Source organism: Anser brachyrhynchus, assembly GCF_964034855.1.
Source record: "Anser brachyrhynchus genome assembly, chromosome: 2".
Lineage (NCBI taxonomy): Eukaryota > Metazoa > Chordata > Aves > Anseriformes > Anatidae > Anser > Anser brachyrhynchus.
This window is the reverse complement of record NC_137695.1, coordinates 52,913,442-52,939,567: the sequence shown is the minus strand read 5'-3', so window position 1 is coordinate 52,939,567 and position 26,126 is coordinate 52,913,442. Positions and strand designations below refer to the sequence as shown.

Sequence of the window (26,126 nt, the reverse complement as noted above, 5' to 3'; positions counted from 1 at the left end):
TACGTGGTTCATCCTGCGGTTTGGTTTGGGTGTGTTACAGGTGGTTTCTCTCTCAGTGTGGCTCTTTCTGCAGCTGCTGATGAATTCAGCATGCTGAATTGACATCGGTCTTAACTGGGGATCTGAAACGCTTTCTTCACTTGTCTTCAGGGTCATGGCTGTCTGAGGATCTAATGCTCAGATTTCCCCTTCTTTACCACTTCTTGAGGCAACCCCTCTCCAATATCCAAATGGGAACCATAATTTATGATTTGTTGAGGATTGCTTAGAAATGTGAATGATAAACAACAGGCCTGTGTTACAGCAGTCACTAGCATTTTGCACCAGCACAATAATGTTAATGAAGAAGGTTTATTTATTTATTTTTTATTTTTTATTTTTTCCCCAGCCCATCACAGAGTATGATGGCAAAGCCTAGAAGTCCAGAGATAATTAATACATTTTTTTAAAGTAATTGGACAATGTTTGTGACAGAAATGCCATCCAGAGGCCAGAAGGAAAAGTTGCTAAAAACGTGTATTATTTGTTTTCCAGTCATTATCCCTGCCCATCTCTTGAAGAAATGCAGGAGTAACTCATAACTGTGAGAGAGATGAACTGTAGGAACTAAGACTACAGAGGGAGTCATCCAATGCTTACATCTTCTTAGACAAGTTGGAGTGGTGGTAGGGAAATAGGCATGGTTTCATCAGGAAACCCCCCTCACTCTTACTGTTTAGCCACTTAGTCACAATGGAAAAAACACCTGTACATTGGAAGAGAAACGAAGCCAGTTTGCATAATGTCACCTACTACAGCGAGATAGTCATGTGTGTACTTGAGTCAACGTGAAATAGCAATTCAACATGCTGAAAAACCTCAGGAGGGCTGGGAAGATTGGGTTAGGTCTTTTCTACTGTATTCCACTATACTTGAAGTACATACACATTATTAATTTTAACAAAATAACTGTATTCAAGCTGCTTGAGAAGCTCAAAAAAATCAAGTGTAACAGCTGGACCTGTGCATGCAGAAGGCCCCTGAGAACACTGGGACCTTTGTAGTGGGAGTCCAAGAGTTGCTCTCACCCCCTTCTCCCCCCCCAAATACAAGTGGGAGTGCACAAAAAAAATAAAGCAACAACATAGTTTAACCTGCATGCACCTTTCCCTGGTTATTTTCAGCTAGTATGCTCTCTTACGAGGCTGCCAGCTTTCAAGACCTATAAATTGACAAATTAATCTAGCATCAGAAATGCTCCCAGCCGCAGCAGCAACTCTATGTGCCTCTCTCTGCTCACCCCCATTTCAATCTAGGTGCTTTACACTTAAGCACTGAGGCTTACTTTAGACACTTCATCCCGTCTATCATGGTTACGTATCTCGGCTGGGTGAATTGCCATTCTCAGTTGATGAGAGGGAGCCTGAGGACCTCGCTGGACTGGATGTCTGACTGAGATAACGTAAGATAGATTCTGCTCTGAATCGCCTGAAGAAGCTGTCATGTCCCCTCAGCCTGCCTTTCATCCTGCTGTTTGCTGTGGCCACGTGCACTGCAGGTTGTCTTGTGATCCTTGGCTTCAAACACATCACTGTCACTCGCACTACAGTTTATTAGTCCCCAGGGAGAAAAAAAAAACAACTCATTTCTTTTAAAGCCAGCCATAATTTGAGAAAGGCCTGGCTCATTTTCAGTCATCTGCTGACTGTGGTTCATGTTTGATTTCATCTTTAGTTCGCTGCTCTGCCCCATCCTATTCTGTGTCTGGTGGGGGAGGATCCTGCCTGTGGCTCGGCTCTGCTGGGTGTGCAGGATGGGCAGTCTCTTTCCTCTGTAGGTCTTTGTATCTTCTTCTTTGGCTAGTCTCTCCTGATGTAGGGAACACCAGCAGGCCTGGTCCTGGCCCATCTCAAGTCCATGGGACATAAGCCTTTCATTCTGATGTCCCAGCTCACCATTGCACTCTCTGGTTTGCTTCATTTGTCAGTCTTGTTTCCAAATGTCCACCTGCTTCTCACTTGCCCGGTGTCCTCTTTCTTGCTTGGGTAAACACAGGGAGAAGTTAGTTGTGGGAAGTGCTGCATCTGGCCCACTGGGATGCTGCAACGCTTCCAGACCTCAGACCGTGCAAGTCGTAGGGTAGAAAGTGTCACGCTGCTCTCCTGCCTAACAATGTTGGGGTCATCTTGGAAAACAGAGAGTGAATTTGTCAAGCTCCACCTAAGGAATGCTTCTTCTGGAAGGTGGCAAAATTTGGCATTTAGAACTGAAAAGATTAGCTATGCATCTTTAACTGCCTTTATACAGAATGATTAGAGAGAAAATATCTTAAACTTGAAATAATTTAGTTTTTGGTAGGTCAGTAAGAGTTGTATGTGTAAAGGGCATATACAGATAAAAAGGGCAATGGTAACTTCAACACGCGTGCAACATCATCTGGTTTCAATACATCAAATACATGAGTGAGACAAACTTCAAAATAGCATGCTAGAGGGGGAGCTCTGAAATTGGGATGCCCAACTTGAAGTGATCCTATGTTTTCTTTTCCTTTTTTTTTTTTTCTACCCACAGTGTGAGGAGACATCTCCGTAATTTTTCAGCTGGGTTGAAATCCATAGAAATCCTCTTCCAAATCCTCTTCGTGAGATCTTAAAACGTAGAATCGGACTTGTAAACAACATAATTTGCAAAAATCAAGCCACACTCCTAAACAAGCCCAAACCCAGTCTGAGTGATTCCTTTTCTTGTTGGTACTTGTGTCGGTAACTATGTTTTCTGTATGTTATGTTTTCAGGTACTCCTTTGTCGTAGCTATGGGATACCTCACGTTGTGCCACATAAGCCGAATATACATATTTCACTATGGTATTCTCACTACAGATTTTTCCGGGTGAGTGAGTCTGCAGGCTGGGTCCTGCATCAATTAATATTAGTTGAATTTAGTACATTTTAAGAATAGTATTGATGTTATCTGGGGAGCGCCCTCAATTCTGTTTGCCTTAAGCTTTCTCTAAGACCTTTTTAAAGAAGGAAGGAACAAACACCGTGTTTTTTTTAGTGACTCATTGCTTCTGCTGTTTCCCTGCTAGGTGCTACCTGGTTAGTAGGTGGTGGTTCCCCCTCGAGCAGCCTGCGAGGACAGCTCTGCACAGTCTCTCGCAGGTGCTGGAGGGGCGAGCCAGTGAGGCTGGTGCTCTGGGTCCCTGGTGCTCAGCCCTGAGAGGTGGTGTGGGCTGGGATGGGCTTCCCTTCTCCCACTTTCCTGGGCATGGCCATCGGCTTGGAGCTGTCCTTTACCCTGTTCCCATTTATCTACATCTGGGAAGGAGGCCAGGGGTGGCACTGGGAAGGTGTTTCCCACCCCAGGGGATCCAGCTGCTGGCAGGAGAGGCTTGGGGGGTGACTAGCTGGAGGAGCTGGGTAAGCAGAGAAGAGATCAGCTGTCCATCTTTGTGCCCGTGGCATGGATTCTGTCCTTGGAGCAGGTTGTGGCTGCTGTTAAACAGCACAGCTTCTCAATATGCCATGCATTTCTGTGGAACGGTGGTGTTTATGTGAACTGTTGGCTCTCTGTTTGATTTCACTGAAGCCATAGAGGATGCTTTGCAAAAATATAGACAGCTAATGTTGTATATTTTTTATGAGAGAAAGGCGTATTTTTTGCATGAATTAAAAAGTGTGCTAATCCATATTCCACTTGTTTAATTGAATGCCTGAATACAGAGTAATTATTAACATACCATGAAAAATCTCTGTAAACTGTCACAGTAAGTTACAGATGACTCTTCCAAGTTTCTGTCGTCTTACAGGCATAGAGTAGGAAACTACTCTACTGTGTGTGCATGTGTCTCTGTGTGAGGTGGTGGTGGGTTTAACCATTTAATTACATTTCTGGAAAAAAATGTCATTTTGGTACTCTTGAACTTTTTTTTAGAGGATGGGGTAGGAAACAGAACTTACACATTTAGAGAAATTTAGTTCTCTAATTTTTCTGTGGTTCTTGTAATACACAAAAGCATGTCCTGAATGAGCGTGGCATACCAAGAAGCCTATAAATGGGACTGGAATGTTATAGCTCTGTGTGTGTATGAGACAGAGAAAGCAATGTGAGAGAGCATGCTTTTCTGAATAGCGTGTTCAGAAATGCACTGTGAGGCATGTTAGCTGTCTCTTTCTGAAGACATTTAGTAAGGATCCAGCTGAGACTGGGGATGGAAGAAGAGGAATGGTAGTTGTTTTTATAAACTAGATGGCATTTTCTTCCCTCATGGTGAAAAGGGAGCTACTCATCTAATGATGAGCTTGCGGATAATAGTAGTGAAAGAATAATACCCAAACTTTCATTATTATTTTTTGTCCTGATCCTTAAGATACAAACCAATTCTTAAACTTGAATCAAACATGAAACTGTCAATTAGGAAACAACTAGAAACTGTAGTACAGATGGCAACTACATCTTCATGGCACATTTTAAAAATTAAGAATAAATGAAAATATTGTAGTGGTATTAATAAAAACTTGCCATCTAAAGTGCTCACACTGAGGTCATCCTCATAAATCTCTTCCAACCTGTTTTCCTGAGCTGTGAACAATACATGCCCTCTGAGGCTTTGTGCATATACCTAAAGAGATGTTATGACTGAAAAAGAGAAAATACTCTCCTTGACCACAGTTTTGCCATGTATAAGCAGGATCTGAACCTCTTCTTCCCCATTCTCCCATGTTTGATGGTTCCACATATATTGTGTGCAACAATTGGGAAGCATTCAAACAGGCTTCTGGCTAGAACGATCTCCTTAAAAATCTCTGTCAGAACTTGAGAAACTACTAAAACAGAATCCATGTAGTGATGCCAATCTCCCTTCAGCCTCCCAGCCTTTTGTTTGAACACAGTGGGGGAAACAATCAAAAAGCACACCCCTGGATTTAGGGGAATTGTTAAGAGTGAACAAAAAGCCTGACATCTGCTAATTTGTATTTGAGCTCTCAGTATCCCTTAAGTCTCTGGTGATACCTGATTACAAGGAGGAAGTTTTAATTCACATCAGATAGGCACGTAACCTGTTCTGGTGTCATCAGCTTTCTAATGTTGGTTCCTTGAGGTGACAAGCCAGATGTTAAGCGGATGTTTCTCAATGTCAGTGCTGCAAGTTGGTATACCTTGTTTGCTCTTGTGACCTGCTTTGTGCACTTAACAGTTTGCATGCATAAGCCTTTCTATGTGTGTTTCAAAATGTATTTTTTTGGTCCCTTAGTAATAGTTGGTTGTGCTATTTGTTTGGTCTTCCCCTTCCCTTTCTGAGAACACAGCTTGTAAAATGTGAGTAGAGATGGACAGAGAACAAGGTAACTTTTGAGTCACGCCTTAAGTAAAGGAAAACAAAAGATCAAGCTGTGACTCATCACTTCAAGTTTAAGGAGTAAGGGAACTTGTTCTCTACTGGTGACTAGTTAATTCTTCTAAGTCCTGCAAAGGGTAGGTCTGTTCACTGACTCCCACAATCAAAAAGATGCTCAAGCTGATAACAGCAACTTCTTAAATTAAGAGTTTTCATGTATTGCATTGTACTTAGGGGAAAAGTCCTCTTTTATAAACTACGTGACAGGTTTTAATGAAGACAAAATCCAGCTTGCTATACTTCAATTTTGATTATATATAAATACATAGTTAAATTTAATCAAAGTTCTTTCATTTATCTTATTTCGCATAAATGTGGTGACACAACTTAGGAAATTTTTCCTGACATCTTTCTCAAAGAAAACCCAATTTCTTTTTTTCAGCACTAATTGTAAGATACATGAATGCTGTGCTTCCCCCTTAACTCATATCAGCCTTTGAGAGAAACATGCATATTTTATTTTGCTTGGTTTGCATGGCATTTATACATTGTACCGAGGAAAACTAAATCCTAACTCCTTCTCTCTTTTTCTTATTTCTTCTTTATGCTAAGAGGATTATGCTGGTAAGTTGCCTGGTTTCTATACAATGTTATAAAAATGGTAATACTAACATACATTTTTCTTCTTTGCCTCAGGCTTAGACTTGCGTATAGTAACATTGTGGCTTTAGGGAGAAATAAGTTTAAAATAAAATCAAGGGATTTTGGATGTGATTTTTGAGAACTAGTAATAGATACGGCTTCAGTCTAGCAAGCTACATGAGCAAATACCATATGCATATGATCATCTGGACAGAATTCAGGGGAGCTCCTCATCCATGTGAAGTTTTGTGTCTGCTTTGATCCTTTGCTTGATTAAGACCATAAAGGTTTTTTCTCTTTGAATTCATGTAGTGCCTGAGCAAAATTTCATAATATTGCAGCTCCTTCTGTCAGGAAATGGTCAGCCATGCATATGTGAGCTTCTTGGTGCCATTCCTTACAGAAAAAAGCTCAGTTTGTGAAAATCACCATATACACTGGCATTGGTTTCAGTCTTCTGACAGTCTTGGGGACACCAGAGCCTGGATCACCACGGAGATGCAAGCGGTTTTCCTTCCTACAGAAACCTCTTAGGTTGGTGTTATTGTGGACATCGCTCCCAAGAACTAGTGGATATCTTAACCTGTTAGCAATATTTGACATGCCGAACAACAGCGTTGTTAGCAAACCATTGTGAAAAGGATGGTCATTGAAAGAGCTCTCCAGAAAAGCCCTATAACCAGATACTTCAGTAATGAGTGTCACTTCAGGCAAGTGAATTCTTGTGAAGGTTAATGCTTTGCTACTGTTTTTTCCCCTCAGTGGCTTAGTGTCAACCACAAAAGAAAAGAACAAAGGTACAACAGCCAGCTTTTACAAAGGAAATACATTTGCTGATGGAAACAGACATAGAGCTACTCTGTTCCCCTAATGCTGCATTGAACCACAGTGCAGAAATACTATCTGTCCTGTGAGTTTAGTTGGTTATTTTTACTTTCTTCTCCTTAAAATATATAAAGTGCAGTGTGTTGTTTGCAGTGTTCGTTCCAGAAGCTCTGGATGGCTCTGGTGCACAGCAAGTCTCTAGAGGCAGTATTAGCAGAGCAGGTGCAGGGCGAGCAGCGCAAGCTTGGGGCTGGTTTCTGCTGCTAAAACTGCCCTGTAAAGGGCAGCTGTTCTCTTTTCCATGCCTGCTCACTGCTTGGCTATTCTGCCAGGCCTTTGTGTCCTTGACACTGCACTGAGATCGCTTACCATGGTTGCACAGAAGCCCTGAAGGAGCTGCAACATGGGAACTACCAAGTAGCCAAGATTCAAGCAGTCAGTCCATACCAGAAAGCTCCACATATCTAGTGTGCCCTGGGATGCTTCTCTAGAAGTAAATGCTATATTAAGTGAAATGTTTCTGTCATGAAGGTGTAAGATACTGTTTTGGATCTTTCGCCAAAAAACAGCAAGAAGCAAATTGGAAATTGCTTTGGAGGCATAAGCATGTTCAGTGAAATGTTCTTCCTCTGTGTGCACTTCAGCAGTTCTTCATTTTTCTGTCGAAAGGGGAAGTCTGAGCCTGTTGCCAGTGAAGCTGTTGTGGTGTCCCTGGCTCAGCGATCACCTTGCCAGCACAGTTAATGTCAATAGTGGAGTGTGTCTATGTGAACTCCTCATACTTGTTTCCAGGTTAAAGAGACAAACCTGAAATAAATGTTTGCTGTTTTTTTTTTTTTTTTCCTGCAATGAGCCCTTTGACTCCACCTACTCTCTTAGTGAAATCAGGTCAGTGGAAACTATTTCTAGATAGTGTGTGCCAGACTTCTCCATGGGATTACCTAAGGTCAAGCAGAGTCTGCTTGGTAAACGTCTTCTCTCATAAGCACTGAAGGTTGCTTGGTGCAGAAGCCTGTCTGTGATATGGGGAGGATCCCCATAGCAGGCCATCAACTAATGCAGACATCCTGAGTTCCCCTGGCCTGTGCTGCTGGGCAAATTTTGATGGGACAAGTCATGTTTGAAAATGACATTAAGTGGCATGTTTCTGTTTGGAAGGTTTACTCAGGGGAGCAAAACCTTCTGTCTTTATTCAGCATTCTCTGTAAACTGTTGCATCTTTGTTTTATTTTGTTATTTTTCAATGCATTTTAATTTAGGTAGAAACAGGGATTTTTTAAGTATTGAAATAAATTATTTCATATTAATGTTTTCATGCTAATAATTTATTTAAAGAAATTCACTAAAACTTATTTCATGAAGCAAATTGTCTTTACTATTTCATATTAAATGCTTGGGACAGTTTAAAAAAATATTTAAAAGTTGTCCAATATGTTTTGTGTGTAGATGGCACAATGCAGCTACAACTTGTCATGGAAGGGGGGTTGTAGCTAGATGGTCTTGAAGGTCCCTTCCAACTCAAACCGTTTTGTGATTCTATGAGACGTTCTGTCCTAGGGGTAGATCTTTGTGCTTCATCTGTAAACGCAAGTCTAGATTTTCTTTTTTAATTCAGTCTAATAGTTTGTCCCACTCTCAATAATCTGCCCATCTCAGAATTCGGGAGAAAGAAAAGATTATTCGAAGTTTTATAGTTCTGCAAACTCCCTTTCTTATCTGTAGCACTTCTAACTTTTTTTCCAGTTGAGTCTAAGGTTTAAAATATTATCGTGTTAGAAACACTTGGCTACATGTGATATAATATTAGGGCTACTAAGAGGATGAGAGGGCTGGAGCACCTCTCATATGAGGACAGGCTGAGTGAGCTGGGCCTGTTTAGCCTGGAAAAGAGAAGACTGAGGGGAGACCTCATCAATGTGTATAAATATCTGAGGGCAGGGTGTTGAGAGGATGGAGCCAGTCTCTTTTCAGTTGTGCCCAGCAACAGGATGAGGCAACAGGCACAAACTGAAGCACAGGAGGTTCCAGCTGAATATGAGGAGGCACTTCTTTCCTGTGAGGGTGACAGAGCACTGGAACAGGTTGCCCAGAGAGGTTGTGGAGTCTCCTTCTCTGGAGATATTCAAAAACCGCCTGGACGCCATCCTGTGCAATGTGCTCTAGGTGATCCTGCTCAGCAGGGACGTTGGACTAGATGATCTTCAGAGGTCCCTGCCAACACTGCCCATTCTGTGATTTTGTGGTTCTGTGATTCTGTATTTTACATATTAACTTATTCAGTACTTTATTACTATTTAAAATTAGAGGTTACCATAAAGGCTGAATAGAAATAACAGTTCATTACGCTGGTACAGCCAAATTTTAATAATCAAAGTTCATGTGCATATTTAGGAAATGATGTTACTTCTTTTTTTTTTCCCTAATAATAAATTTATTTTTCATGTCTGATTTTTAATATTGATTCAAGACTTGTACTGCCATGCATTACTCTGCAAATATGTAGAAGGATGTATTTTTTATTTTATTCTGAAGAAACAAAAGCAAGTTTAGACTTGCTGTGTGCGTGTGTGTGTGTGTGTGAGTGATGAGAAGAGATGCATGAGTCTGCTGGGAGGAATAGAACAGGGTGTGGGTGTGCAGAAGCGGTGGTCCCACACCCCAAGAGGGTGCCAGGAGAAGGGAGAGCTCCAGTGCTGCTATTGCCTTGTTGTGCTGTGACCTCTCCTGCAGCCAAGGCTTGGGCTGCCAGTGACATCAAGTCGATGGGGGGATGGTAGACAGGTGAGGGGGGGAGGAAAGATGGTCCCTGTTCACCTGAAACCTTGCTCACCTGTTGTGCGAAGCATTTGATATCTGATGCTGACCTTGTGAAAGATTTAGTGGGTGTCATCCATTGCTCCCATACAGCAGGTTTCCACCTTCCCAAGCAGGGTATAGAATAGATAGGTAGATCTGTAATACGAAGGTGGCAGGAGAGAGAACTAAAGATGCTTCAGATGCATTTTGTGGGTTACCCTCCCACCCGTGGGTCAGTGGTGTCACATTTGATGATGTGTCTTCTCTGGCGTTCGGGCTTGAGGGAAGCAGACCGTATGTCCTTTCTGATAAAAGTGCACGTGAGACTCGTCTGTTCTGCCGGGGTACAATGTGCTATGAATTAGACTATGAATTCCTAATATAGATAAAAACGACCTCTCTCTTCTCTGTGTTTAGATGTTGTACGGTGGGGGGCCCAATCTTCTAAGACAAGCGTCTAAATTTAGGCACTTAAAGGCATACAGTTTTGGCTCTGAGCCTGAGGTTTAAAGTTATCCACTTCGATGTTAGCATAAAGTGCTTGCTGTAAGACACACGCTACGAATTGAAGTAATTTTAAACAAGTGTTAGTGTTCACCCATAAAGCTAAAGGATCAAGCACTGACAAAATAAAAAGCTGTTTATTGCATTAGAACTGGTGGCTCACTGAAAGACTCTGTCTCTCCTAAGGATTAAAAAAAAATTTGCTTTTTATAGGCTTAAAGGAGTAGGATTTCTGTATCTTTGAAAGCAAAGCTATAGACTTTGTCTGAATGGGAAAACCTACTTTGAGAAATAGGATGAGTAAGGTAATGCTGAAAACAGCTTATAAGAAACTTTTCATGAAATGGAAGGACTAATTGGAATAAAAATTAGAATGACTATTTCACATTATTGGAGCTGTCTGAAAGATGAAGAAAAGTCATTATTGGATTTGGCCATTCTTTAGCTGTAATCAGTGATCTAGGTGACCCAATGAGAGATGCTGCACATACCCTTGTGTTACAGTTGTATTCCAGATCTTCGTATACCAAAGTTTGTTCTGGATTTTATGTGCAAGTGTTTTTACCAACATTTCAAGTGGAGACGATTGAAACCATAAAAATAGTTTCTGATTAAGAAATTGACTGATTTTGCATGTTCTGTGTCTTTGGGCAGAAAATGCAAGTTACCCACATGGAATTACATGTGGACTCTTGAAACAGATTAGCCATATTTAATATTAAAAAAGAGACCATTTCTGAATAAAAAATGTCTTCTTCCAGTATTCTTGTTTACCATGCTCAGCATATTAATTACCTTGAAAATCAATTTGATTTATCGCAGCAGGATAACCAGATCGCAAGCAGTTTATCTTAGCTATTGGGTTTACATTTGATTATAGCGAGTGGGTCAGTTTAGAGAAGAATTATTTGAAATCTTTTGAAAGCCTCTGCAGAACATTAATATTTTAGATAGAGATATCATTGGATGTAACTTTTTTTTTCCTTACCTTGAGAAATTGATGTGGAAAATCCAGTAGTTGAGCTAAGAAAAAGCCTTCAACGTTTTTTCCTTCATTGGATCCCAGAAAATATATTATGGTGTTTAAAATAAATAGCTATACAATTTGGAGTGATCATCTACCTCTCTTTAAAAAATTCCCCATAGCTGTGAAAGTCTATAAATAGCAGGCACACAAACTCCTGTTCTAACTTCAGTGTTGAAGACATCATTAGTGTTCAAAGCTGAAACCTCTATATGACTTAGGCTGATAATTTAGGACAAAACTGAGAAACAATCCATTGTATTAATCCTCAGAGAAAACAAATCTCCTCTGTGGAACTGGTTTTACATGTAATCATCATAAATTACGCTTTTAAAGTAAATATATATCCTTATCACCCTTTACAACTTCAGGGCTGTAGACAGCAGCACCTATGAGCACCCTGTGCTGGTGTCTATAGCAGCAGAGAGATGGGGAGAGGCAAGGTCAGCAGGTACTCGTCACTCACTTTTTCTGGCATGGGCTCTTCCAAATTACAGGTGCTCAATGCCAGGTTTGGTGTTAAGGCCTCCAAAAGCTCCAGCAATTAGCCGTGGAGCCTTTCCCTGTGAAGGACTGATTAGTTTTCCCCACAGTTTCCCCCTTCTTTCTACTTAGGTACCTCTGAATGCTCCTAGCTGGTCTCTCCTGGGCACTGGCTCCTGCTGCCTTTTTTTCTGTTTCTCAGCTGTGGTGGCTCACATTTACCTACAGAGCTAAGAAACTCTGTAAAGCCAGATACTGGAAATATAAGCAACACAACCGCATATAATAGCTGTTCCTCACTGTGTGTTTGTCCCCAAAGCTGCTGGTGCTGTAGCCTGTAAGCCCAGATAGAGCTAGCTAGTTTTTGGGAAACTCCAGATCCCATGTGCCAAACACTCCCAGTTGGATGGTACATCGTGGGCAGGCTGTCCACACAGCAGTCACCCAGCCAAAAAGTGGGGGGAAACTGTGCTGTGCTGACAGCTGTTCTGGTATTTGCACTTTATCAACAGGACTATTCACATGTGGAAATAAGCAAGTGTATTTGCAGAGTCAACATTTGTTTAGGGCACTGAGCAGACAGCTGATAGGAGAGTAACAGCAAGGAAAGGCAGAGTTTCATTACAGCGGCATTGCTCTATTCTATTCTAGTGTTGCATCCTACAGGTCTTTGCATGGAGCGGAGCACAGTGGACTACAGAAGCCTCTATTCCTTAGCAGTGTGATTTCTTCTGAATTACAATTTGCAGTGATGCAGAGTGGGGAGAAATAAAATAAGGCTTTGTGTGTACTTAGCAATTAAAAATTCCAGTGCAAGTAACTGTGGGGTTGTTTTGAACTCAGGCAATTGTCTTATGCCTGAGTTCCTCCTTCAGTTTTAATTGGATATTTTCCACTTGTTGCTAACACAGTTATGCCTTTTAAAGGGATAAAGACATTCAGAAAGAAAGTTGAGAATAATTTGTATTACAAGATGTGTAACTGTTGTTTCTGTCTTTGTTACAGTCCACTGATGATAATTACACAGAAGATCACAACACTTGCATGCCAACTACATGACGGTAAGGAAGGGAATTTTTTTGCATGTCCTGAAGACAGCATTTTTATTCCAGAGCATTTTGTGGTTGATTTACAGAGAGGATGAGTGTAGTACAGTGAGTTGCTCCAAGTGAAGAGGAAAAAACAAGAAATTCCAAGTTTTGATCAGTTTTCTGGGGTCAAACTGTCCTTGCAGTAATGAAGATAACTGTTTTCCCCTCTGGGAGCTCTGCTTCCTCGGTGCCCAGTTGGGATTTTATCTAGTACCTGTATTCACTGTTTAGACGTTAAAGTGCAACTCTACTAAGCTTTCTGAATCGGTTCTTGACTCTCAAAAATCAAGAGTTGTATTTGATACATAGGTTCAGCCATTAACGTTAATGTAACAAATCTGTGCTATCGTGGTTATATTCAGTTATATGATGCTGCATAAATTGTGAAAGGTGGAATTCAGTAGCATTTTCCCAGTGCTGGGAAAAGCACAGTTGCAGACAAAATAATGTTGTCTTCATTCTTGCATTGTGCTGTGACAAAGAGTGTTGTTATTTTCTAGTAAAATGCTTGTGTCTAGTACAGTGCAAAGACTAGAAATGCCAGTTGTCATCAGTACTGTTATTGCTCGTCTGCTGATGGTGCATTGTGAACTTCCAATGCCCACTGAATTATAAGCTGTGGGTGACTAAATAAGTCACCTGATCTAGAATTGCTGTGATCGAGGATGTAGGTGATGGCCACATACAAACTGCAGGGTTTGGCACTGTTTTCAAGCCAGGTTTACATGAATGGGTCTGTGTGTTGGTTTCACACTGATGGGCAGCTGAACTCCACCACAACTGCTCTCTCACTCCCCCTCCTCAAAGAAAAAAGGGGAGAAAACACAATGGAAAGGGCTCGAGGACAAGGACACAGAGATCACTCAACAATTACCATACCAGGCAAAACACACTCAGCATAGAGAAGTTAATATTTATTGCTTATTACTAACAGACTAAAGCAGTGAGAACTAAAAGCAAACTAAGAATACTTTCCCTCCCATGCCCCCTCTTCTACCTCCTGTCCCAGAGCAGTGCAGTGGTATGGAGGCTGCGGTCAGTCCCTGCCGCTTTGTCATCTGCTGCTCCCTCACGGTCCCTCTCTGCCCCTGCTCCCCGTGGGGTCCCTCCCACGGGATGCCGTCCTGCCCGAACTGAGCCTGCGGGGGCTGCCCACAGGCAGCAGCTCTTCAAGAACTGCTCCCACACGGCTCCGTACCACGGGGTCCATCCCCCAGGAGCAAACTGCTCCAGCACGGGTCCCCCACGGGCGGCAGCTCCCCCCAGACCCCCTGCTCCTGCGGGGGCTCCTCTCCACGGGCTGCAGCTCCGGCCCGGGGCCTGCTCCTGCGGGGGCTCTCCATGGGCCGCAGCCTCCTCCAGGCCACATCCACCTGCTCCACCGGGGGCTCCTCCACGGGCTGCAGCGTGGAGATCTGCTCCGTGTGGGACCCATGGGCTGCAGGGGGACAGCCTGCTCCACCAGGGGCCTCTCCACAGGCCGCAGGGGAACTGCTGCTGCGTGCCTGGAGCACCTCCTGCCCTCCTGCTGCACTGACCCGGGGGGCTGCAGGGCTGGTTCTCACTCCTCACTCTCCCAGCTGCTTGTTGCCCAGCCATTTTTTTCCCTTTCTTAAATCTGTTCCCACAGAGTTCCAACCAGTGTTGCTCCCTGGCTCAGCTCTGGCCAGCGACAGGTCCCTTCTGGAGCCGGCTGGAGCTGGCTCTGGTCTGACAAGGGGCAGCTGCTGGGCTCTGCTCACAGAGGCAGCTGCTAGGCTCTGCCCTACAGCTTCCCTGCTACCAAACCCTTGTCACATACGCCCAATACAGTCTGTTACTTCTAGCTGGCTATAAGCAAGTGCAGCTTGAAGCTCTGCATGGGCTAATTGACCTTGTTAACCTTCACAACAAAGTCTCTGGGGCTTCTCTGCCCTTATTATTCAAGCCAGCTAGCTCTGGTATCACTTGTGTGCCACAGTGTTGTGCAGCCTACATGTACCCCTAGAATGCTGAAGGTAAATGAACAGTCAGAAGGGAAGAGATAGCAGCAGTGGCCGGCGTGTCTTAAACCAGAAATCCTACAGATTAATTATAGTGGAAAAAGCTCATTACATTGTGAAAGTCCATACATGGAGCAGTTGTTCAAATGGAGGCAGCTTGCAGTTCAAGCATGGGTGACAAATATCTGTTTGTAAAAATTTAATGCAGCTGCCTTAAATGGAAGCAGACAAACAAAATAACCAGCCCTTTAAGTAACTAAGTGCTTAATAGTTTCCCTGGAGCTCATGCCCTTCCCAGTATTTAGGAACTGAAACAGTGAAGAGAGAACGCATATGAGCAGCTTATAAGCAATCTTTTCAGAAAATGGGCCATGTGGATATGCCTTGGTAATTATGGCCAGTGCATCAAGAATAGTAATGTTAAGTGATGCCAAGCCCCTGATCTTGTGAAGATGTATATATATGCATGCTCAGCATCAAGTGGTGTGACTCATCCTGTGGTGAGTTTTGCTGAAACCAGTGGGATTTCTCACAGTAAGCACAGCTAAGGCTTCAGAGTGAAGGTTTTAAGATATTTGCTATGTGACATCTGTTTACACACTGGCCATCATACAAGACTTTTGTATAGTTTTCTTGGGTAGTGACTCTGTGCTCTGCCTCTGGCCCCAAAAGTCACATGAACTCAACAGGAGGTTGCCCTTCCAGACTGGACCTTGTAAAATTGCAGATTATTACTGATATGTGTGTTTTGGTTTGCTCCAGCAGCAGGCAGTCAGGCTGCTAGTTCACACTAGTGAAGCTTCTGTTTCTTGAGAGCCCATTTCTCTTCCACTGATCCTCCTGCTGTGAAATGCTCCATTTCTCACCAAGGAGCCAGCAGGAGGCTGGAGCTTAAATGAGGCAGCAGCTTCTGGGAACAGAGGTTTTTCCAACACCAGATCGTTAGCAGAGGCTGCTGGGGGTTGTTGCCAGTTGGTGCCATTGCGAGTTGCATTGTGTGTGTGGGAATACTATGACTACTCCTCCTGAAAGCCTAGCAAGGGTGAGAAAGGGGGGATGAGGTAAGGAACCAGGGTAGAGGGAACGTGAATATAGTTGACCTAAAAGTTGGGAATCGAGCTATCTGAAAATTGCCTGTGGCAAGAGATATTGAAGTCTATGGCTTTAGGAACTTCCTATCTATGGGATGCGAACATAAGGCTTTGGGGGTGGCTTTCAGTGTTCAGCTTTTGAAAAGATCTAATGTAACTTTTCTGTACAGGAATAGGGCGACAAGCTGAGGAACTTACTGCTGAGCAAAATCGGCTTGCTGTAAAGTAAGAATTAAATTCACCCATTGATATATGTTTAATTTCATCTGAAGAAGTTTAGTTTTTGTTGTTTTGTTTGTTTGTTAGTTTGTTGTGTTTTTTTTTCCTTTTGCAATGTCAGAGGTAACAAGTGGTCCAACCATGAAAATGTTCCCTGCTTCTTCCCAGTTCATAAAAGGATAAAAGTGTTTCCTGCTTTTTCTATTTACTTGAGGAATTTTGTTTTTGTAATGGCACTATTAGTGCCCTCCTTGCACAAACTTCTCTGCTCTATTCTCTATTTCTTTGGCCTAGGGCTTCTGCCTTTATCGCCCTGTGCTAGTCAATACCACACTTAAGGTCATGGCAACATCTCACTGACTTAAATGTATCCTCCATGTGCAACAAAAGTGGTCTTTGGTGAAATCAAATTCTTTATATTCTGGCTAAGGTTGTATTGTGCAGACTTTTTGTCTGTTGTCTTCATTTTACCTCTGATACGCTATTTTTCCGCAATAGAATACTCTTCCTCTGCTGGCAAACTACTGCATACCAGAAGTCCATTTTTGTTTGACACTTTAAGTACTGCTTTTCTTCACCAAAATTCTCAGTGAAATTTTATTTTCCCTATCTCCCTCCATAACATTAGTACTCCTAGTCCTTCAAGTTATGTGACTAATCTTCTCCTTTTTCAGAGGGAGACAGCATATTAATCACGTGTTCAAGCATCTTTTTTCCTTTCTTGTTTCTTGATACAGCTGAATTATTTTTTTCAGAAGAACTAGATTACTCTCATAACTACTTTTCACCATGAAGTGAATGTTTAGGGCCAAGGAAATTGTTTCTAAGGCAGAAGATAGAGCCCTCAGAAAATCTGCCTTTGAGCTTCTAAAAGCAAGCAGAGAACAGTTTCTTGAAAAGCAAAAATCCTGTAGGGAGACTTATATAACTTCTGCTGTGGCCCATATGTTTTTGCCTGTTTTTAAAGCACACAGCAATAATGTTCAACTGCAGTGGGCCCTTGTGGCCGTGTGATTAATTCTAGTCAAATTCTCACCAAACAGGCTGTTTGTGTTGTTTTTCTTTTTTTTTCTTTTACAGTAGATGAGCTCACAATATAGAAGTGTATGCCAATAGCTCAAGTGTTGGTGGCAGACAAATCATAACTGAGGAGTTTTAAATCCCCTTTGGTAATACAGCCTTTTGTCTTCCCTCTGTTCTTGGTCTGTTTTTGTTTCTTACTCATCCTCTGTACATTCCTTCGTGCATTGCTCATGTCTCCCCACCCACCCACGTGCACAATCTAAGCTGAAACTAATGACTTTATTTTTACTCTTATTTTTATCTTACTCTCAAAAGCCCAAATCACCATCACAATTTTACAGAACAGAAAGATGAGCCTTACCCCAAACTGTTTGCTGCATCTTTCTGTGAAATGTTTTCACCAGACAATGTATCATTCAGACACTAGCATCTACAATGACCAGCGGAGTGAATGCAGAAAATCCTGGCTAAGCTAACTGTTTATTCAAACTAATTCCGCTTCAGAATAAAAGTAGGCAACAGCAGTTGCTTAACTGTTGCTTAATTTTTCTGCTAGAAAACATAGAAATTTATGTTTTAGTCTGAAAGAATTTTAAGTAGGTTTTGGTTTATGCATGTCCATCTGTATCTTGGACAGGAGTGTCCTAAAGCACTGTGCCTCAGTTCCTGTTCTCATCTGGGGGGAGTCCTTATTTACTTTGGTGACTATTAGCACATTAATGGAGAGCACTGTGTATCTCAGTGCTGTGTATAGATACGGGTGTTTTTCTGTCACGTAAATAAAGCAAGCTCAGCACTTTAGAAACTACACTAGCAGTGAGAGGCCCGCACATCTTTCTTTTCTGTCCTACTAATCTGTTGCAATGACAGTGAATCCTCATTTTACATCTAATGGTAAAACTCCCACAGGAACTTGTGGGTTATGCACTTGCAAAATGGAAATAGCAACTAAGATGGACTTTGACTTTCTTCTTCAGATGTCTTTTGATTTATGCATTTTTTCCCCATACTTCCTTTTCCTGTCCATGATGCAATACACATGATTACTTCCTTTATTTGCACAGAAGGACAGAGTGCCTCTTCATTCTGTTGCTGTGTGTCTCACATCACACTTCCCATTTTTCAGAAGGCTGAACTGTGCTGGCAGCTGCTTTGAGAAGGGTGGCTGAGAGCTCCTCTCAGCCCTGGCAGTCGGTGTCTCAAAAGCTCCCTGCCCTATAGTTTGCATAACAACACAAAGTATTGCATTGAACAGCTTGGTGAGGCTGGTGTTACTCAGCCTGTGGTCTGCCAGCCGTTACTGGTCCATGACTTACCAGGCAGGTGTCCAAAACAGCTACCAGCTTCTTGCTGTTGTTACTGCTGGCCTGGCCAAAATGTGCAAGTCAATTTGCTTGACAGCAGATACTTAGATTTATGACTATTTTTAAACTACAATGCTTTTAGCAATCAGATTTGTTCACCTGTAGTTTGTGCACTTCCACGTTGCCCTTGTTCAGACTGCCATCTGCCAGACATCACTGGGATATGTGAGAGGCTGTGATTCATCTTTACCCCCCAAAAAATATACAGTAAGCTTTCATCTGGGGGGAAGGTGGTAGGAGAGAGCTGAGGACTGAAGCAGGCAGTACAAGAAAAAGTGTTCACTGAAGCCTTTGTTGTGTTTAACTTTTGTTTGTTTTGTTTTGTTTTGTTGTGTGTGGATGATTTCCCCAGGACAAGACCATCTTTACTGGAGTATTTAAGCTATCTCCTCAATTTTATGAGCATAATAGCTGGGCCTTGCAGCAATTACAAGGATTATATAGCCTTCATTGAAGGGAGACATGTGCACATGAAACTATTAGAAGTGAACTGGAAGCAGAAGGGTTATGACAGACTTCCCGATCCTTCTCCAACTGTAAGTTTTAAACTGACAAAGATTGATTGCAAAGGGCAGGAGAGTACAGCTTTGTACAGGATTCTCATAATTAAAAATGAAGAGAGAAAACCATTTTTGGATTATCTTGCCAGTAAATGTTAGTAGTGGTTGTTGTTGTTTTTTTTTTTTCCTCTGTGAAGTGGCTGCTGTTTTTATCACAGGGTCAGAGGTGAAGGGGCTGGTGTCTTCCCTTGAATTCCCCAAATGTGTTTGGCTTGCAGAATGGGTCACTGGTCAATGGGTGTCCTTTGTGCAGCAGTGGGAACATTCTGCAGGTTCTAATAACTATCAGTTGCAGTTCAGCTCCAGACAGAGGAAGAAAACAGCACATCTGTCAGAAAGAAAAGTCAAATCCTGCCTGTAATGCAGAATACATTGGGAGTACAGGAATCATGACCCATCAGAAACTGTAGTGTGTCCAGGTGCTTTGCCAGAGAATTTCACTCTTTAAAATTACTTGGAGGTCATTTTTCATATAGAAGGTTAAGAAGGATAAGTGCAACACCTTTGTTTTATTTTTCAATACTATGTAAGACCTTCTTATAAATTACCTTATTGTAAGACAGGATAACAGTGTGAGAACCAGATTCTTCTCTCTTGTCTTAAAGTGACACTGAATGCATAGCTTTGTGAGTGAGTGCAGTATGTCTTTTCTGAGGTTGAGTATCTGCTGCTATGTATCTGATTCCTGTTTGCATACAGTTGTATTTCTACTGACTTCAGTGGTGTTACTTCTGATTTACGTTACTATTACTGAGGTCAGAATAAGGCCAATCTTGTGTTAGATGCAAGTCTGCAGAGAATATTAAAATTTGCATTGTACCCATTTAAAAATAATCGCACATTAGTTTAGTACTGAACATGGAAAAGATATAAAAAGAGTACTTGGGATCCAGAAGTTCATTGTTGTTTCAATAACGTATTGCACTTTTACTGATCTTCTGAGAATGCATGAGTCAATTTTTACATGGTACCCAAGTGTCAGATTTACCTTTTTAATTATGCCCGTATCAAGGAATGTTTACTCTGGATGCTTATTTGAAATGAAGCTTTTAACTACTGACATGACTGGCAATAATTTTAGTATATAAAAAGCTAGAGAGCAGTAATAGAAGCAAGCATGGTGTTGCAGATACCCTATATCATGGAAAGGTACACGTGTGTATGCTTTTTTGTCAAGTGTTTTTTAGCAAGGCACCTGGATGGCAGCTGAACAATTGCACTGCTGCTGTACCGAATAGTGAAGCTTTTGGCTTCTAGAAGGAGCTCAGTCTTTAGTTCCAAGAGACAACAGTACATATAGGAAAGCTTTCTCCTTTCCATTTTGCTTTTGTTTGTTTCCTTTGTTTGTTTCCTTTCTCATTTTAGGACCTCCACTAACTGCTGTAGGAGTCTGGTGAAGATCATGGCCAATTTTGACTATAAATTCTCACTTGTACTCAACTATAGTTAGTTCAGTAAACTACATTAGACATAAGGTTGGACTGTGGCCTTTTCTTCATCACCCCTTCTAAATTATTGTCAACTTAGTCACTGTTAACTTTATTGGTTCTTGAATCACACTATTTTTGTATGCCACGAGCACTGGTATTTTTTGTTCCCTTAAACAAATGCTTCTAATGAATGTTTCACTGTCTTTTGTCTTTTTTAGGGAGCAGTGATGTACAAGCTGTGTATCACACTAGTATCTCTTGTTTTATTCTTGACACTTACCAAGAACTTTCCTATGGCATATATTGTTGATAATGAATTTCTGGATAAAACACCCTTCTTATCAAGACTTGGTTACTTGTACGTTGTTACACAGGCAGCAAAACCAAAGTATTACTTTGCGTGGACGTTAGGTAAGTCTGGCTGCATCACTTATTTTTGTGAGTAACAAATCAGTTCATAAGTGGGGAGGGGGTTTGGGAGGGCTGAAGCAGTGGGAAGGAAATGAAATAAAATAGTCCCTAGACCTGTAGTTAATCCAGGAGATATACACGTTCCTGTAGGCAGCGTATGTAGGCAAGTATGTTATGATGTACAGACCTCTCTCTTGTTATGAGACATCTTTAGCACATGCATCTGTACTAGAAAGCTGTGGTTCTTGTGGAGAGCTAGAATTAGGCTTTGCCTCAGAGGCACTCTGTGGTCCTGTGCATGGGCTAGCCTTGAGCGACCAAGAGAGAGGACTGGAGAGCCACAGGGCAGGTGGGCAATGAAGAAGGCTATGGGAAGGACCCAAGAACCTCTGCAAGGAAAAGGAGAAGAGATAGAAGAGAGTTCATTAGAAAGAGAAGAAAAAAAATTTGGCTTCAATATTGGAAGCCAGCTAGACCGATGGTCAGAATAATCTTTTTCTATTTTGCCTACTTCATTTTAGAAGTCACCATTCCTGTCTATGTGTGAGGAGTTAAATCCTTCTAGCCTAGGTTGAAAATTGAGTGACTGATTTTTTTTTATTATTTTTTTTTGTGGGAAGCACAAGACTTTGCATGTAGGGAGATCCTACAGTGATACATACACCCAAAACTGAGAAGGGTGTCATTGGGATGGGATGGAAAGAACCAGGAAAATTTGTTGTGAGGCTGTAATTGAACTGCTGGGAGTAAATCAAGTTGGATCAAGAAAAGAACATTGAGGACTGGCATCTGTAGGATGGGAAAGGCTTTGGGATAAAGAATTGTTTGCTCAGAAAGGTTTTTTTTTTGAGGGATCCAATATTAATTTGTCACTTACAAGTTTTCCAGTGTCATAGTTAACTAAAAGACCATTATCAAAGAGATTATCTGAGTTTGGATTTGTGACAGGAGTGAGCGAGCCTTAGGGGCTGCAAAAATATCTTACAGATGAGGGGTTTCAGGAAAAGCATGCATTGCATGCTGGTGGGTGAGGTCTCTGTTATTCGTGTTACAAATCTGGCCAACAAAACAGCAGATGTTTTATCCTTTTGCTGTTTAGCTCCCTGTGGCATAGCACAAGGCACTGTAAAAGTGCTTGCTGAAACTGCTGGTAAACACTTCCTGCTCTCAGAAGAGGACAGTCATGCCATTGTGCGAGAGCCATGCTGCTGAATTCCTCCAGATCCATGGAAAGACAGAAAATTCAGCTTCTCCCTGAAGTAGCAATAGTCACGGGAGCATAGCTGCAAGCTTGACTCAGAGCTACTGATGAAAGCAATTTGGAATTGAGCACCTGCATCCAAGGGTTTGTGCAGAGCAAAAGCGATATGCCAGAGCTGTCCAAGTCAGCAGGAAAACCTCTGGTGGACTTTGTGGAGGTTGGGGTTTTGCAACTAATTTGAGGTCTGGGCAGCTGAGATGCTTTTGTGCCCAAACCATGCTGTTCTGTAGATGTCCTTGTGTGAAGCAAAAGGCCAACAGGTCCGTGGTGTCGCTGTGCCCCTGGATTTCTGATTTCTTGCATTTGTCAAAGAAACACTAAGCAGTCCCTGCTACCCTTCGAGCAATGAGGAGCAAACCTAGAAGTCCTCTGCTCTGGTGTGGCAGTCTCTTTCCAGGCACAGTCCTATGGGTCTTGCAGCTTGCTGCTGCTCTCATAGCAAGGCACTGGCGGGTCATACAGTAAATTTTAGACAAGGTTCTTTTTTAAATAAAAAAATACATGGAGAGATCTGAAAAATGGGAGACTGTTCTTTCTTTCCATCAGTAAAATCTAGCTCATTTAGTAAAGTGGAAAGTAAATGGGAAGTTTCAGATTAGAGAAGGCTGCTTATTAATTTATTTATTTATTGCTATTGTTGTTGTTAATTAGGTTCTCTCTGTAGTGTTGTGCTTTGGGGTTTCTCCATGAAGTTGTGCCTAAATCTGTAGCACTTACAAAGCAAAATCAGTTTTCAGTCTCCGGAAATAAATTCTGACCTTTTTAGTGCTTGTTTTATTCCAGGCTTGCATTATGTAATCAATCTAGAAGGATAAGCTTTACCTACCTACCTGTATTTTGGCTTTCCTTTTTCTTCCCATCTCCTCAGTGGTGGCTGCATCTATAGCTAATGAGCCCCTCCTGTTTTCTTGGTACACAGAGAGCATTTCTGGCAGGGGCACATTAAAAGCATTATTTAAGACCCGGTGACCAGATGGCTCCCAAGCAAGGCTAAGAGGGGAAATAGTTGCCCACGTACCCTGAGGAAGAGCAAGAAATTCATTCAGCCTGTGGAGTTTTGCTGTGCTTCATTGCAACAGCAAGTGGGAGCACAGCATGTGAAATGCCTACTGTTACCCAGGCTTTTATTGGCACATGTAGTAGTTAAGTCTGTAATTGAAGTTGCTCAATATTTGATTTGTAGAGATGGTCAGGTACTTTAGTGAGGCGCTGAACAATGGGTTTAAGATAAAGGCTTTGTCTACCAAAGTATGAATAAAAGTCCCGATTAAAACAACCATGATGTAACTCTTCGTCAAAATGGTGGTCATGTCTTGGAGACATTACAGCTTTTCTGAATTCTGGGAAGTGCTGGGACATCCAGATATCCTTTTGAGGAAAATACTAATTACATATTAATAAATATGGCAACTCTTTTACATCTGTCTCCAATGTATGATAAGGGGAGAATAATAGGAAAAAATATTCCTATTCTTTTTTTTTAATTATTATTATTTCTTCTGTCAAAGGAGTAGCTCATCTTTCCTCTTCAGGAAATGATTCTCCTGTGTTGCCGTATAGCAATGCCCCCTTACTAAGAGGAAGCTTCTTTTTGAAAGAGAAGTTGCTAATTACTACAAAGATGGCTTGAATGTGTGTTCAGTGACATACAGACCTGTAAGAGATCACAGCTCTTCCAGCAGTCTGATTTGATCCATTTTGCTTTGATATCGCAGCAGATGCAGTCAACAATGCAGCTGGTTATGGGTTCAGTGGAGTTGATGAGAGAGGTGCTTTCCGCTGGGACCTGTTGTCCAATTTAAATATCTGGAACATTGAGGTGAGTTAAAGGAGTGGCCACATTAGCATAATGGACACAGAGAAATTGCCACGATAATGGGGAGATTGTTTGCTAGAAGGAAAGTAAGTCCATGCCACCAGGCTGCCTCTCTTTAATTTGAGAGGTTTTGTATTTTATCTATTGGGCAGATAAATAGCATCTGTCACACCACCTTTGTCATGCTCTGTATTCAGGTTGCATTTGTAAATAGTTTATAGAGGGCTAATAAATGATTAATCAGATGTTTAATAAATGAGCAGTCAATTACTGTGGATTGTGGCTGAGTTCAGCGGGTCAATAAATTGCTCGCAGCTATGATTCTTCACCATCTGTGGTGTATTGCATCTATCTGCTTCTTGCAGTGTTCCCCTTTCATAACCCAGCTGAAATATGTGGTGGTAGTGAAAGAGGCCATCACATCAATAGGCATTGCACAAACACATGAAAGAGTTTGGGTCTCTGCGTATGGCTGGAGTGCCTCTTGTAAATGGAAACAAGCTGGGGTGCAAGAGGTGACAGGTACAAACCGAGTAACCTGAACAGGATTGGCAGGGCCATGTAGAGCTTATGTGGTGGCTGATCTGGAGCTCCGTTCAGCAAACCACATGATTTCTCAAACCTTTGTCACACATATTTCTTGTGACTGCAGCATGCTTTTAACATCCATTAGTCTTTTATAAACTGTTTTTGTGTGTGTGTGTGTTTGTTTTTTTTTTTTGTATGCAAGAGATGGCCAGTATAATTATTTGTTTGCTCTGAAGAATATTCTCTGAGTGCAAGGGGGATGTAAAAATGTTTACATGTCTAAAACTGCTTTCTAAAGGCTTCTTTCCTTTAGAAATAGGAGGAACTTCCCCCTGTAATTCTGTAGTTATGCTTTTAAAAGGAAAAGCAGATGAAAACAACAAGTTAACTGCTTTATTGCTGAATGACCTGTGATTAAGCAAGTGTGCTTCAATAGCTCTTCTCAAAAATGAAATGGCCCCTGTAATTGTTAGTTGAAAAATGTTTAAAAATGCCAAAGCTGAAAGTATATACATTCTCACTTTCTCAACATCCTTTCTCTGTTTTTTTTTACCCTAATCCTCATTATACATCTCTCCTTGAGTAGTACAGAATACACATCCCAAAAATGCTTTATACTCCTCGATAGCAATAGCATGCAAGGTACCACTCAGGGATCTTGAATAAATACCTAATTCAGTTTCAGGGCGGGAAACAATTCCTGCCTAGATGGGCTAGGGCAATTCCTGTTTGAATGAGGATAGTGAAGCGTAGGCAGTGCTCTTCAGTAAAGCCAAACATAGGAAACAGGAGCCTTTGCTCTCCTCTACCTGCTGAACTGTGGGCTCCACAGAAATTTTTTCCTTCAGATGGGCAACAGAGATCAGGGTGGAGAAATTATTTCCAGGATCATAAAACAGAAGGGTCATACCGGCCTCAGAAGTCCTGCCAGGAGGGATGATGTACTGTGGCTTTCCAAATTTCCCAGTCTTATCTGAAAGAGCATCTGAGTCAGCAGGGAAAAAAACAAAACAAAACATCAGGCCTGCATTGATTTGGTCATGTGTGCGATGAGAAGAAGAGAAGCTACAGAGGGTACAGCTTCATGTAAGCCTTGAACTGTTCCTGTATACACCAACAGCAATTCTGGGAGTTAAAGGATAAGTGTGATTGTGCAGTGCATTTTGAGCAGGATAGCCACTTTCATGTGTAAAACTGCTAAGGATTGGGAACTTGAGTGCTAAATGTGGCTACAGTCTAACCTGGACTGTAGGGGTTGGATGAAGACAAGCATGTGTCAGGAGTTGTGAGGACATTAAAAGGACATGGGTGGCTAAATGTGTGGGGGAGGGCTTGAAGAAAACCTTGGCAGCATGCATATTCTGGCAGCTGGTGACCACTTTCTCTCTTGGTAGAGTAACGGGAACTTAAAGGAGACCAAGAAAGAGTGACAATATTAGTTGGAAGAGAAATTATATTTTTCTTGGCTTCTCTTGGTGCAGTCATGCAGTAATGCAATTAAAATGTGGCAGTGCTGCATTGGGAATTGCTAATCGTTTTTAACTTTTTAAACAGAGGATGCAATGCCAATCATCAGGATTCTGTGTGAAAAGGCAAAAGTATCTGAATATTCCCCCTGGAAACTGTTGTTTTTATTCCTTCTGGTTGGTGTGCCCATGCCTTCAGCTGATAGCGCAAAATAATGTAGTTTCACTGAATCAGTGGAGACCAGTTATTTATTCCTACTTGATGAGAACACCCTGGGAATTTTCTGTCGGC

At 41.8% G+C, this 26,126-nt stretch overlaps 1 protein-coding gene across 6 annotated transcripts in view; it reads left to right on the top strand.

The window, feature by feature from the left end:
• MBOAT1 (membrane bound glycerophospholipid O-acyltransferase 1) overlaps positions 1-26,126 on the top strand; it is a 57,185-nt gene that overhangs the window by 23,602 nt on the left and 7,457 nt on the right. For all 6 annotated transcript variants that reach the window (XM_080578149.1, XM_080578150.1, XM_080578151.1 and 3 more), the window contains 6 exons: positions 2,774-2,869; positions 12,598-12,653; positions 15,927-15,981; positions 18,715-18,898; positions 20,571-20,763; positions 23,740-23,843. In XM_080578149.1, the coding sequence (XP_080434275.1) occupies positions 2,774-2,869; positions 12,598-12,653; positions 15,927-15,981; positions 18,715-18,898; positions 20,571-20,763; positions 23,740-23,843 (688 nt within the window). The remainder of the gene's footprint in view (positions 1-2,773; positions 2,870-12,597; positions 12,654-15,926; positions 15,982-18,714; positions 18,899-20,570; positions 20,764-23,739; positions 23,844-26,126) is intronic.